Source organism: Rhea americana, unplaced genomic scaffold (assembly GCF_003343005.1).
Source record: "Rhea americana isolate MKP2758 unplaced genomic scaffold, rheAme1 scaffold_248, whole genome shotgun sequence".
In the NCBI taxonomy this organism is placed as follows: Eukaryota; Metazoa; Chordata; class Aves; order Rheiformes; family Rheidae; genus Rhea; species Rhea americana.
This window is the reverse complement of record NW_028186366.1, coordinates 809,784-824,993: the sequence shown is the minus strand read 5'-3', so window position 1 is coordinate 824,993 and position 15,210 is coordinate 809,784. Positions and strand designations below refer to the sequence as shown.

The 15,210-nt window shown below is 38.3% G+C and overlaps 1 protein-coding gene across 4 annotated transcripts in view; it reads left to right on the top strand.

Moving 5' to 3' along the window:
• Nucleotides 1-15,210, top strand: part of RECK (reversion inducing cysteine rich protein with kazal motifs) — a 69,292-nt gene that overhangs the window by 15,947 nt on the left and 38,135 nt on the right. Inside the window, exons 5-7 of one of the 4 annotated variants that reach the window (XM_085306820.1) lie at nucleotides 6,506-6,591; nucleotides 13,060-13,107; nucleotides 14,132-14,173. In XM_085306820.1, coding sequence (XP_085162946.1) covers nucleotides 6,506-6,591; nucleotides 13,060-13,107; nucleotides 14,132-14,173 — 176 coding nt within the window. Of the gene's footprint in view, nucleotides 1-6,505; nucleotides 6,592-10,440; nucleotides 10,595-13,059; nucleotides 13,108-14,131; nucleotides 14,174-15,210 lie in introns of those variants that run through there. The other 3 variants (XM_085306821.1, XM_085306823.1, XM_085306822.1) reach the window with 3 other exon arrangements.

Genomic DNA, 15,210 nt, shown 5'->3' with positions numbered 1-15,210 from the left:
AAGCCCATAAAACTTCCCATGTACTTCCATGATGCTTCTCATTCTTCTTGCATGTGAAATTACATTACATAACTATATTACATTTCTTCTTTGATGTGAGCAGCTTTTAAAATTCTCTTAAGTATTGTCCAGTGATTCCATGGCCTGCAAGGCCTGCAAAATGGTGTTATGGGAGAGGTCTCATTCCATTTCTGGGAAATCAGTACAGTTAGATTCCTTTCTGAAGTGCTTGTACATTAATTTTTGCAGCATGAGAAACAAACAGGAGAAAGATAGAGGACTATAGTCTTGTTGAAGTCACAGATGGTAGGACCTGGGTGATAGGAACGTTCCCACATTTGGAATTCTGCAGTGGATGGGCACAGGCTCTATAGGAATGTCAGGCTGGGAAGGCGAGGAGGGATAATCACCCTTTAGGTGAGAGAGCATCTGGAATGCTGGAATGGAGCACTTCATTGACATGGAGAATGATCTAACTGAGAGCATATGGGCTAGGATTACGAGGCAGATGAACATGTTGTGGGTGTCTGGTACAGAACACTTGATCAGGAAGAACTAGATGAGACTACCTTCAGACAACTAGAAGAAGCATCATGTGTACAAGCCCTGGTCTTCCTGCGCGATTTTATTCATCCTAATATCTGCTGGAGAGACAACACAGCAAGGTTCAAGTAATCCAGGAGGTTTCTGGAGTGCATTGATGACAACTTCCTAACACAGGTGATTGAGGAGCCAACAAGGGGAGACACTCTGTTGGACCTCATGCTTACAAACAAGGAAGAAGTGGCAGGAGATGTGAAGGTCAAGGGCAACAGTGACTGCAATAAGCATGTAATGATGGAATTCAGGATCCTGATAGGAGGATCAAGGCAAAAAACAGGTTTATCACCCTAGACTAGAGGAGATTGGACTTCAGTCAGTTCTGGGATTTGCATGGAAGAATCCCATGGGATATGGCCATGGAGAGAGGAGTAGTCCGGGAGAGCTAGTGATCTTCAAGAATCACTCCTCCAGTCTCAAGGATGGTTCATGCCAATGAGCAGGAAATCAAGAAGCAAAGGCACCGAGGCTTGCATGGATAAAGAAGAGACTTCTGACTAAAGTCAAACATTAAAAAAAAATGTATACAAGGCATGGCAGCAGGGATAGACGACCCAGGAGGAATGTAAAGAGACAGTCTGAGCATGAGTAGGAAAGCCAAAGCTCTTCTGGAGTTGAATCTGGCAGGGGCCATGAAGGGCAGTAACAAAATTGTCCTATTTCTGCAAGTGTATCAGCAGCAAATGGAAACCTAGGGAAAACGTGAGCCAGCTGCTGAATAGGCAGGGGACCTGATGACAAAAGACATGGAAAAGACAATGGCCTTCTTTGCTTCAGTCCTTACATGTAAGACCAGCTTTCAGGAATCCCAGGCACCTGAGACTAGAGAGGAAGTCTGAAGAAAGGAAGACTTACCCTCCCTGGAGAAGGATCAGCTTAGGGAACATTTAACCAAATATGCACAAATCCATGAAACCTAGTGGGATGCGCCCATAACTGCTGAAGGAGTTGGCCATGGCGAGGTCACTCTCAATAATCTTTGGAAAGTTGTGATAATCAGGAGAGGTTCTTGAGGACTGGAAGAAAGCAAATGTTACTTCTGTCTTCAGGAGTGGCAAGAAGGAAAATCTCGGGAATGGCAGGCTGGTCAGTTGCACCTTGATCCTTGGAAGGTGATGGAGCAACTAATCTTGGATACCATTTCCAGACACAAGAAGAACAAGATGAGGAGTAGTCAGCGTGGATTTATGAAGGTGAAATTGTGTTTGACAACCTGAGAGCCTTCTAGGATAAGATGACCAGCTTGGTGGATGAGGGAGGAGTTGTTTATCTCAACTTTATGAAGGCTTTTGATGCTGTCACCCATAACATCCTTATAGGCAAGCTGATGAAATACAGRCTGGATAAGTGGACAGTGAGGTGGACTGAAAACTGCCTGAACTGCTGGGCTCAGAGAGTAGTGGTTGGTGGCACAAAGTCAAGGCCAGTCACTAGTGGTTTGTCCAGTATTGGATCCAATACTGTTTATCTCTTTGTTAATGACCTAGACCTCAGTAAGTCTACCGATGGTACAAAACTGAGAGGAGCGGTGGATACACCAGATGGTTGTGCTGCCATTCAGAATGACCTTCACAGGCTGGAGAAATGGGCAGAGAGGAACCTCATAAAGTTCAATAAAGGGAAGCACAAAGTAATGTACATGGGAAGGACCTCAAGCACCAAACATGCTGGGGGCCTACCACCTAGAAAGCAGCTTTGCAAAAAAAGCTGAGGATTTTGGTGGACAGCAGGTTGACCGTTAGCCAGCAGTGCACCAACATGTCAAAGAAGGCCAACAGCATCATGTGTTCTGGAAGAACATTGCCAGCAGGTCAAAGGAAATGATCCTTCCATAGACTCAGCACTGGTAAGCCCACATTGGAGTACTGCACGCAGTTCTGAGCTCTCCAGTACAAGAAAATTATAGTCATACCGGTGTGTGTTCAGCAAAGCTTTAAAATGTCCCTTTAAGCTGATTAAGGAACTGGAACATGTCATGTGAAGACAGGCTGAAAATACTAGGATTGTTTAGCCTTAAGAAGAGAAAGCTTGGGGGGGGGGTTATTAATATATGTAAATATCTGGTGGGAGGGTGTAAAGAAGGCAGAGTCTTCTAAGTAGTGTCCAGTGAAAGAGGAAGAGACAAGAGGCACAAATTAAAATACAGGAAATTCCATTTAAACTTAAGAACTTTTTTTATACTGTGACAGCAGTTGAGTGTTGGAACAGGTGGTCCATAAGGGTTTTGGAATCTCCAAAGAGATTCAGAGCCTGACTGAACCCCTGTAGTTGACCCTGCTTTGAGCAAGGGGTTAGACTAGATAGTCTCCACAGGCTGGCTGACTAGTCAGATTACTTCTRTGGTTATTGTCATTCTGAACAGCATGACATGCCTGCCTGTTTATTTAAGAATGCATATAGAAAGCTGTTTTGCACATGAGATTAAATGTGCAATACTGCATAATTATATGTGCTAAATCACTTTTATCTCTACCTTATGATTTGCTGCTTGATGCATGCATACATGCTTAGAGTATTTTCATTGTGGTTTGTATTTCTTCCCTTCCTTCCTTCCCTTTCTTCCCTTCATTTCTTTTAATGTTCTTGCAGCTAGCACTGAGCTTTCCCCACACACACATTTTTTTTTCACTTCCTTAAACTTTTCACGATAGTCTTCTAATAAGTTCCTTTTATGTGGTCATCGTCACAAAATAACTCTGTAATTCATGTTTTATTGTCCTTGCCAATACAGTGTTGTAAGCATTAAAATGTTTAAAACTAGATGTTCAGGAACATAAATATTCTCTGAAAGAAGAACATTCTTCTGTATTTTCTGAAAGCAAACACTAATGAATATTTTAATAGAGAAGTTCTTTTTAAAAATCTAATATTTATCAATGTTTGTTTATTAAATCTAGGAAGCCTATTTTGGGGGAATTGTCTCGGAAACTTAAAGTTTGTATCTGACCATGCACATGTGGTATGATTGAGGGGTCTCAACTAAAAAAAATAAACAAAAACCCCCAAACTCAACAACCTATAGTTCTAGACGGTAACTATGCTCTTTTTTAAAGCTTTTTCATTTTCTGTGAGCAAACTTTAAAGGACTTCATCGAGGAAATGTAACAAAACATTGATTTCACATTCTTGCACCTTTCTTGGTACACGCAGTTTTTGAAGATAAAATGATAATCATGGTTGGTTTTCAGTTTTCTCTTTTTCCATCTTTCTTTCTGTTTTCTTTCCGAACTTCCGGGGGGGGGGGGRTGTCAGTGTGATCCAGCAATTCTCCAGTATTTTCATAATGTAGACTGGTTCTTTCATCACAAAATAAATGTACTGGAGATCATATTCTAATTTTTCATGTGCAGCTTTCCATTCCTGTTTCTGATCTTGTAATACCCATGTGGAAATTGCAATTAAATGTTTGTAATAGAAAAGTAAGAAAGAAATATCTGTGTATTATAAACCATCTCACTCATGTTGTGACTTTTTCGGGGAGGGTTTGGGGGAGAAGAGCCAGTGTCATGCAAATAGCTAATCTTTTATAATTCAGCAATTTGTGTTCTACTTATCTTTATATTTGATAAATAAACCTACAGACTGCAGACTGTTGTGCATAGAAACTGTATTTTTGACAAGAGGGCCACTTGCCAAGAAAATATTAAGCATGACTGGAGCTTATCAGCATTCTTAATGTGGCATGTATTTGTAGCTTTGGGTCTTACACTGAATTTTAATGCAAGTTTACTTCATTCTTTTATCAGAGTTGAGTTCTTGTAAACATGCCTCTAGAAAACAGAGACTCCATCTTGCATAGAATATGGATGTGTGATAGTCAGTGTTGTGTGTTTGTGTTGCCCCTAAAACTGCACAATGAGATTTGTTGAGCGTTTCTCCTGGATATAACTGGTTATTGCAACAGAAGTTTGTGGAAATCTTGTTCTCATAGTGGTACATAACCTTTCTTTAATATTAATTAGCTTACCTGAATTTTAAAAGAACATTAAAATATCAATATCCTGCTGAATGTTACTGTTTTGACTGAAAGGAGTCTGTGTATAGCACAACATATGAAAGTTGTGCAGAAACAACTGTTACATAATTTTTAGGCCTAAAATAAAGTGTATTGAGTAGTTGATTCTGTAATAAACTGCAGATGTGCATTTTCACATATCTGCCAGACTTCCATGCAGTCATCTGTTTGTTTCTAGAATTAGTTTTAAAAAATATATCAAACTTGGAATTTTTGAACATTGATAACAAACTGTTGATTTATGCATGAGAACCATCTCTTGAATGCTTTCAGAGCGATGCTCAATCTCTGAAAAACAAATTCCTTACCTCAATTATGGAAGTGGAATGCAAGGTGAATTTGCAGTTGTTTGCGGCCTTTAGATTTGCTCGTAACTAACTTACACAAATTGGAAAGGTGAGCCAAAACTCTGGATAAAAGAGGTTTTGGAAGTCTTTAAAGAGAGCATTGACTTGCTGGCCTCCAGGGCTTTCAAGAAGCCCAGACCCTTCAGATGACACAGAGCAGCTTAAAACTGGCCAAATGCAGGCTGCATGCAAAAGTTGTTCTGCACTTTTGCCTTTCTGCCTCACTTCTGCCTTGCTATGGAGTCCTGCCATATTGCTTGTTCAAGCATTAATGTCTTAAGTTAAAATTTTAGAAAGTAAATTATGTTTTAATTTTGCTGAAAAATGTGTTAATTTAGCTAAAACATTTTCTTTATCTCTTTGTAAATTTACTATTGCTATGTTTTCTTAATTTGCCTATTAGAATGTCATGAGAGATTGATACCGGAAAGGCTATGGAAAAAAGTATTTCTGTCATGTGTATTTGCAAAGCCAGTAGAGTGCATTATGAAGGCAATTTTGTTCTTGATAAATCCATACTAGCTATTGTTTTCCATTCCTTGCAAGGAAATTTCTGATTATTTTTTSCAGTATTTTCTTAATATTGGATTTAAGCTCACTAGTATATAACATCCAGCTTTTAAATTTCCTCTTTTTAAAGCTAGGCATCCCATTTGACTTTTCAGAATAGGTATTTCTAATGTACTTTTGAGTATCTTTTTAAATTAAGAATATTATTTTTGCATTCTACTACCAATCTTTTTCCTAGATAAAGGATATAATTTGCATATATCCTTAAAAAAATGTTTTATTAAAAGGTATCATGACAAAACTGAGAATGGTTCATTTGAGCTAAACATTTTTTCCCCTTAGGAAAAAATAGTGTGGTAGGTTTTAAAATGGACTTAAAGATGCGAGGCTGCTCTGTAGATCAAACCTTTCCTCTAATTATTTCTACCTCAGTAGTTACTTATGAATTAGATAAAAGAATGCATTCTTTTTGGTTTGATTTCTGAAAATATTTGTGAATATAGACTGTTTTGGTGAGAGTGGAGAAGGGGTGAAACAAATTGCAAGATTTTTTTTCCTGTGTGACTTCATAGTAAGAAATGTGGATAATGGAAACAATGAAATAAGTGGAAAAAAGAGAGAAAGGAAGACTTATTGAAGATAATGCAGGATATCAAAATGTGTTAATCAGTGAAAGAAACTATAGAGGAAGCTTGAAAAAATCAAGAAACATATTCTGTGTTGAGGAACTTGATTAAAAAATGATATTGTTGAAACCTACAAGAAAATGTATCTAGAGGAGATAATGTTACATTGGTTTTTTTGGGCGGGGGGAGCTTATATTGATTTATACGTTAGATTAGCCAGATAAAATTATCAAAATTGCAATTCAGCATATAGAAGTCTTTCCAAACCAATGTAATCCATAAATAGGCTTCTTGAGAGAGAGCGGGGATTATCGTATTTGAAAAGTAACTGACTCATGGGGTGGGAAAAAAAATGATCGCATGTTTCTCTAACTACTGTAATATGTATTGTCATTTTATTTTTAAAGGAGTTTTGAAGAAGTCTGATGGTTGGGTTGGTTTAGGTTGCTGTGAGCTAGCTATTGCTGTGGAATGCCGGCAAGCATGTAAACAGGTACGGCTTTCTAATTTTTTTTGTGTACTTGACGTTAAATGATGGAGTATGGAATTCATTCATATATTACTGTTTGTAAACTTGAGGCTTAAGATATTTTTACAGCAGATTTAAATTATTATATAAATACTTCTTAAAATTGCAAAACTTGACAAGAAACTTGCCAGAAAGTATAAATGACAATAAATGCCAGCAACCAAAAGCCAAAACAAAGAATTGACATTTTTAAAGTCTATTTTCAGTAATAAAGCAAAAGTTCAAGACTACTGAGATAAAAATCTAATATAAAGATTTACCCTTTTATATGGATGTATATTTTTAACTACGTAGGACTAGGCTGCTTGCTAGGACTTGATGACCTGGAAGAAGAAATTTTAAGACCTCAGGGTTAGCATTTTCAGTCTAAATCAGTCACCAAGGGGGGATTTTTAGTCTATGAGGTAAGTCAGTTAAATAGTGGGGTCAGTCACTTATCTTATAACATACTCAAGATACCTTATTATGGAGTTGAGCTGTTTTCAGAGAACTGTTTGTTGTGATCAGTAGAGGAAGGCAATCATTTGTTTTTCATTCAGTATCATCAAGTGAAGTACAGACTCCTTAAATCAGAAAACAAAGTTTTTCTAATACTGTGGTTTGGTACGTTAAAATTTCAATGCTCTGTCACTTCTTGAGTGTATTATGCAAAATGTTAGAGGAAGAAATCAGGTAATTTACTTGACTTTCTCCTTTGAGTCAATAGCAAACTAACACTTAGTGCCTAACGAAATATTTTGGCTTGGACATGATCACTGAAATCTAACACAACACAAAAAAAAATCTAAAAAAAACCCTCCAAAAATTATAATAGTCTGTTGTCAGGATTGCATTTTAATTGAGGTAGTTGAATTCCAAGTTATGTCAACTTAGTCTTGTTTTTCGACTTAAGCATGCTTTACTGCTATCACAAGATACGCTGTGTATCTTGGTCTTCTTCTCCCCAGTGTGTGGTATTTCTTTTAGCGATGGATGAAAGCAGGGAGGTAGATTAGCCAGTAGTGGTGACTGGAGCGACAAATTAACAGTTTCTTGATAAACAGTGTTGTTGCCAAGTTGTTCTAAGGAATGAAACATTGGCTCCGTATGGCTTTTAGCTCAGTTGCCTATGTAAGAGTTAAATTCAGATAAAGTGCTTTTCAAAGAAGACTAAAGATGAAATAAACTATGTTTTATTTTGTCCCCAAGATTCTTGAGGTTTGGGAGCAGATAAAAGCCTAAGGAAGAAGTAGACGTTGACAAATGAGGCTTTTCTTCCTCAGAACTAATAATGGCTGGCAAAAGACACCTCCTCTCCCCCACCTTGTTATACTGGTCTAAGCAGCTTTGGGACAAAGCTGTTCTTGCCCAGCCAGCTGTGACGAGCTTAGGGAATGGGCCTGCACATTCTTTGCCTTTCACCTGGATATCAGGGAAGAAGACAAAAGTGAAAGGATGCTCCATATCAGTTGTTACCATGTGCATAGAGGACTGGGTTAAGTGGACTTCTGAGAAAACGGGACGAGCCAACATCAAGTGTTTGAGAGAATAAGTGAGAGAGAATTCTGGGTCATAATAGACAGGGCTAGGAAATACTAGCTCCACCAGGGAGCATTTGAGATATCCTGAATATAGTGAAAAGAGATTACAGGCTGGGCAAACCAGGATTGGAAGCCTCAAAAATGGGGAAAATGATTAGTATAATTGCTGTGACTCCTGTTCCGTAAGAGAGGTAAAGAGAGGTAAATGGCAAATAGAGATCTGTTTGGTTTTCGTCCCTTTTGCTGTGTAAGAATCACCTCAACTTCAGGTTTTAACCAAGGTCTTGGGACCTGACTTGCTCTTGACTAGTGTAAAATACATTRGGTAACATTAGAATCTCCTAAATGCCACCAGTTGTGATACCAGCAGAAGAGATGCCCCTAGACTGTGTCTGACAGAGGTACTRTGCCTTCTTTCTGTCTTTTAATACTAAATTTAATTGCTTAGTAATGAAGGTATGGTTAAGTCTTACAGTGTTTGAAGCTTAAAAGTACAGCAGCCATCTTTGACACTACAGAAGTTTCTGTATGAGAGCTCATTACAGGCATGTCCTAACACTGGTGCACTTAGTAAATGGAGATAATCCACTTAGTTTTGCTTTGTAAACAGTTGGCATATGTTTGTTGTTCATGTGCTGTATTTTGTCACTTCACAGTAATTTATTAACTGAATTTATAGAGATTCTGAAGCTTGGTTTGCTTTGGTTATACTTAATGTCTTGAAACTTTCTTCACAATCTCTGCATAAAAATTGTTATTTTAAAGTAATACTGAGTTGAAGACAAGCATACAGCTTCAGAGAGTTAGGGGTAGGTTGTGTGACTGGGTTTTGTGTGCAGTGTAATATCTGGTGATACAACATTCCAGTCAGCCCCAAATAGATTTTTGTGCCTCTTCAGAGAGGTTTTCCTTCATCAGATGGAAAAAGTGTGGTTTCTCAGCCATATGTTACCATATCAAAATTTTTGTCTGAGGAGTGCACCAGTGGCAACGGTAAGCATAMTGTGTGCATTTAGCAATGAGCTTTGTACTAAAAACCTGAGAGGCATTTTACAATTTTTAAGTGTATACCTAAGACCATAGAAACATTTGCAAAGTTCACGGTGTATAATCATTTGTCATCCTAATAATTCATTTCTGGAGCAATGACATGTCTAAAATCCAATATAGTATCTTGCAAGTTATCTGTGTATTGTTAGTCTTGGACCAGCAACCAGCAAATGGTTGTCATGCAAAAAAAATATGATGCTATCCTCTCCTGAGAGCTTATGGTATAAAATATTCAACAAGAGTTGAGCAGTAAGTACACACACTGGGTATAACAGAAAAGAGATACRGAATGAGTACGCAAACTGACTATTGTGGAACAATCTGAGAGAAAAGGTTGGCCATGCCATATGAAGGTTCATGACATAGTTAGAAAAAGGAAAGCGATAGACAGAAGTATAAATGCAGTTCAAAAAGAATATATATATATATATCTGTTCCCAAATGCATTTCTTGAGCTGAATTTTCAAATTTATCCTAAAGTTTGTGTTCTCTTGGGCTAGTAAAAACAATTTATTTACTGTGGTGTCCTATGAAATACTGTTTTATGTATTCTTACTTATTACTGTATTATTTCTCTTTATTTTCAGAATTGAATACTGTATTGTTTGATTCTGGACTATGCTGTCTCACTATCTTGGATATATTTTGTACTTTAGCTGATTCTGGTTGATGCATTTTACGTGACTTAAAAATAGAATACCCATATTTGCCAAGCATCAGGGATAATGTTGGAATACATTGGTTTTAATTTTGATTCTTGAAACTTGAGGGACTTTTTTACTGGCACTTTGAAGAACTTTGGAAGAAATAGGTGAGGCTTTCTACAGACCTAGAAGTAGCCTCACATTTGCAGGCCCTGGTACTCATGAGGGACTTTAACTGTTTGATACCTGCTTGAAGGACAACACAGCAAAGCACAACCAATCCAAGAGGCTTCTGGAGAGCACTGATGACAACTTCCTGAGACAGGTAATAGAGAAGCCAATGAGGAGAGGTGCTCTGCTGGACCTTGTACTTGCAAACAAGGAAGGGCTGGTTGGAGATGTGAAGGTTGGGGGCAACTTGGCTGCAGCAACCATGAGATGGTGGAGTTCAGGACCCTGAGAAGGGAGCAGAGCAAAAAGCAGAATCACAGCCCTGGACTTCAGGGGAACAGACTTTGACCTCTTCAGGGACTTGGAAGACTCTTATCTTAGGGATAGGGGCTTCTTAGAAGGAAGAGGAGTCCAAGAAAACTGATTGATATTCAAGGATCAGCTCTTCCAAGCTAAAGAACAGTGCATCCCAGTGAGCAAGAAGTCAAGCAAAGGGAACAGGAGACTTGCGTAGATGAACAAGAAGCTCCTGGCAAAGCTCAGACAGAAGAAGGAAATGTAAAGAATGCGGAAGCAGGACAGGTAACCTGGGAAGAATATAGAAATTTTGTCCAACTATGAAGTGATGGGCCAAGGCCAAGGCCCATTTGGAGTTTAATATGTCAAGGGACAGGGAGGACAACAAGAAAGGCTTCTATAAATGCATTGGTAACAAAAGGAAGATTAGGGGAAGTGTGGGCCCACTATGAAATGGGGCAGGGGCCCTGGGGAGAAASGATGTGGAAAAGGTAGAAGTACTGAATGCCTTCTTTGCTTCAGTCTTTACTGCTAAGGGCARCCTTCAGGAATCCCAGAGCCTGAAGACAAGAGAAAGTCTGGAGAAAAGAAGATCTCCCTTTGGTTGAGGAGGATTGAGGTTAGGGATCATTTTTGCAAACTGGACATCCACAAGTCCATGTATCCCTCATGGAATATGCCCATGAGTACTCAGAGAGCTGCTGATGTCATTGCAAGGCTACTCTCAATTATCTTTGAAAAGCAGTTGTGATCAGGAGGGGTTTCTGAGAGYTGCAAGAAAGTAAATGCCCCTGCTGTTTTCAAAAAAAGGCAAGAAGGAGGAAGCAGGGAACTACAGGCCACTGCTACTGTTTCCAAGCCCCTGAAGGACAAGGTGATCAGTAGTAGTCAGCATGGATTCACCAAGGGGAAATCACGCTTAATCAATCTGAGAACCTTCTATATGATGGAATGACTGGCTGGGTAGATGAGGGGAGAGCAGTGGAGGTTGTCTACCTTCACTACAGCAAGGCTTTCAACACCATCTCCTGTAACATCTTCATAGGCAAACTCCAGAAGTGTGGGTTAGATGAGCAGACAATGAGGTGGACTGGGAACTGGCTGAAAGGCAGAGCTCAGAGGATTGTCATCACTGGCACAAAATCTAGTTGGAAGCCTGTAGCTAGTGGTGTCCCCCAGGGGGGAGTACTGGGTCCAGTCTTGCTCAACTTCTTCATCAGTGTCCTGGATGAAGGGACAGATTGCCTCCTCTGCAAGTTTGATGATGATCCAAACCGTGGAGGAGTGGCTGATTCAACAGAAGGCTGTGCTGCCATTCAGAGAGACCTGGACAGGCTGGAGAGATAGTCATAGAGAAACATCCTGAAACTCAGTAAAGGGATGTGCAGAGTCCTGCACCTGGGAAGGAACAACCCCATGGACAAGTACAGGCTGGATTCTGACCTGCTGGCCTAGGGGTCTGAGTGGGCATTACAGCATGAGTCAGCAGTGTGCCTTCAGGGCAAAGGAGGTCAGTAGTATCCTGGGTTGCATTAGGAAAAACATTGATAGCAAGYTGAGGGAGGTGATCCTGCTGCTCTACTCGGTCCTGATGAGACCACACCTGGAGTACGCAGGAGTGTTCAGTTCTGGTCTCCCAAATACAAGAGAGAAATGGAGCTCCTGGAGGAAGTCCARCAAAGGGTTTTTAAGATGATGAAAGGACTGGAGCATCTCTCCTATGAGGAAAGGCTGAGAGAGCTGGAATTTTTCAGGCTGGAGAAGAGAAGGCTGAAGGGGGATCTTATCAGTGTATAGAAATATTTTAAGGGAGGGTATTTTAAGGGAAGATGATGGAGCCAGCCTCTTCTCAGTGGTGCCTAATGAGAGGACAAGAGGCAATGGGCACAAACTGAAACACTGGAAGTTCTGTCTGAACGTAAGGAAAAACTTTTTGCTGTAAGCACTGGAACGTGTTGCCCAGAGAGGTTGTGGAGTCTCCATCTTTGGAGATATTCAAACCATCTGGACAGGGTCTAGGGTAAAATACCCTAGGTGACCTTGCTTGATCATGGCCATTGGACTAGATGGTTTCTAAAAGTGCATTCCAACTTCAACTGTTCTGTGATTCTGTGAACTTGATATGATAGTCCCAAGATCAGACTTTACCCAGATATTTTAAATTACTGGGGGAGGGGAAAGGATATACCTGATGTACGTAGAAATGGTGATTTTAAATAGCTTTCACATGAGGAGTGACAGGTGCTGCACCTACAGAACAAGTAAGGAGCAGATCTTTACTTTGAAGGAAGGATTTCTGCAAATTAAAGGTAGAAATAAGCGTATGTGCAAGAGGGATAAGAGAACAGATCGATAGTTTTGAGCAAGCCAGAATGGGGCAATGTTGTGCTCAAGCTCTTTAATTTGCACATTTTTTTTCAGTATTCTGCTATATCTGGTAAACCTTTGATGCAAACGAATTTGCTCTATATGTGCTTTTAATTTCAGCTAACTTGGTGCATAAATATGAGTTTATGTGCTTTTTAATGAAGTATAGTATTGACAAAGCTGTGGTTTCTGCTTTTCTTAAGCTTTACATGGATTGTTCATTTCTTAAAAAGAAACATTTAAATTGATTATGGATTCATAGTTATATATATATATGTATATATACACACAGAGAGGTAATATAAAGGTAGAATACTTTTTATTTTGCAACATAATTTTATTTTCATTTTCTACTATAAATGAAGACCTTAACTATCTTTCAGGCTTCTTCAAAGAATGATGTTTTAAAGGTTTGCAGAAAAGAATATGAGGTATGTATATATGTGTCTGTATCTTATTAAAGATGAGCTGTTTTGTGAGTTCTGTTAATGTATTCCATAGAAGGGAAAGGAAGTATCAAGGGAAGTATCAGTCATCTTAAAGTAGTGTTTCTGGATATACTGATTTCTGTTCAAAAGTAAGTAATCTCTCTACAGTTCTGCCTTTTTTTTTTTATAGACTTGCATACATCTTAATTTGAATGAAAAGGATGCAACTTTTAAAATAGAGACATGGATTCCAAAATAGTTTGTTTCATAGGAATTCATCTACCTGAAATAGGCATTCATTCTGAGCACTCATTCTCTCRGAAACATTTCAACTTGTATAACAGGAGATTCAGCTTTAAATTGACCTAAAAAAATTAATATAGAAGAGAATCTTTTAAATAGCCTATTTAATATAAATTCTTTAGTATTAATAATTTTTATTAATTTATTTGAAACTATATTTTATAGCAGTTATTTTTACTGTTCTACTCTTAAAATTAATCATGAGAATATTTTCAGAAACCTACCTTCATCTACATTCTTTTTAACACAAACACATTGAAGAAATGCTGTTCTGCTAGGACTTTATTTTCTTTCAAAAGGTTTCTTAATTAAAGTCCAGATCCCTGCTTCACCCTTTCATCTCCTTTCTTCCTACCTTCTGCCCTGAGTTAGGTAATCCTGCATAAATCCTGTTCATAATCAACAGTGCAGGATATCAGACAAATACCTAGTCTTTGATATGGGCAGAAATGTAATGTGTTTCCTATTTCCAGGAAACATCAAACAAACTTTTTTCTTTCCTTTAGTTCCTTTAACAAAAGAGTATAAGGAATATTTTCCTAAACTCTTCATTGTTGAAGTTCCTGTAGTTTGTTCTCTTGAAAATGAACTTTAATTTTAAGTAGTTCTGTCTCCTCTCATGCTGTGATAAGCTATACTATCCACGTCTGTAATCTTTCCCTCTATTATGCCTATTATCCCTTTATGTTTCCTTCTTTTTTTCTGGATTTCTGCATTGCTGTAGGAGGTTGACCAGTATGTGTTGAAGGAGAGCAGGAAAGGAAAGGTAAGCGATTAAAGAATGCCTACAAAATGGCCATCTTACTTACTTTTCTTAGCTCTTCTTTTTCCAGTTTTTGTCTGGAATTTTGGAAAATTACTCTTATTCAAGAACGATCTTGCTGTTATTGGACAGAAAACCTTAATTCTGTCTATGTGCAACACTTTTAAAGAGGAGAGGGAGAAATTCTTAAATGATGGGAAAAGAAACCARTCTTTAAGATGGAAAAGAAGGAAAGAGTTTGGGGTTTGATTTTTGTATTGTTTTGGTTTTGTTTTGTTTTGTTCGGGAGTATTATAAGTATAGATAGGGATACTGTATTAGGAATTGAAATGAAATATATGACATGGTAGATCTTCGGTTGTTACAGATAAGGATTTGCCTAAATATCTAGGCTTATTACTACTCGTGAAAAAAAAGTAATTACACTCTCAAGAGACTCATTGCACATGTAAAATTCAAGGAAATTTTGCCTAAGATGTGAGACTCCAGAAATTACTTCTGGTAGGAACCTACACTATTTCACACCCTAGTCATTTTTCCTCCTTTTTATTAAAAATTTTAGTTTGGTACCTTGGTGAATATGTCCTGCTCCTTATGTAGTCTATGAGTAGCTTCTGTGTCTGTGACTGGTACCACACTTCAAAATCAGTTGAGTTAGTTGGGGAGAGAACTGAACAACTCAGAAGTGGCTGGTTAAAACTGAAATAGCTGACAATCAGAAACTACCTGTAAACACATAAATGCAATTTCCTACTGGCTGTGTTTGCCTTGTATTTAAGACTTCATTTGCTTAAAAAATGCAGATCCAATTTGGGGATTAGTTTAAAATATTGATTTTAGTGCTTGCTCATCAGATTTCAAGTCTGTTACTGAGATACTGTATGTATATGATGTATAAGTAAAAGCTAGCTGAATTAAGAATATAAAAGCATAATTCCTTTATCTTAAATATTTTCATAGCTTACTAATTTTCATCGCTTCTAATAGTTGACTGAACTGTGCCGAATACTTTTCAGCAGAGTTTTGAAATCAGGGAAGCA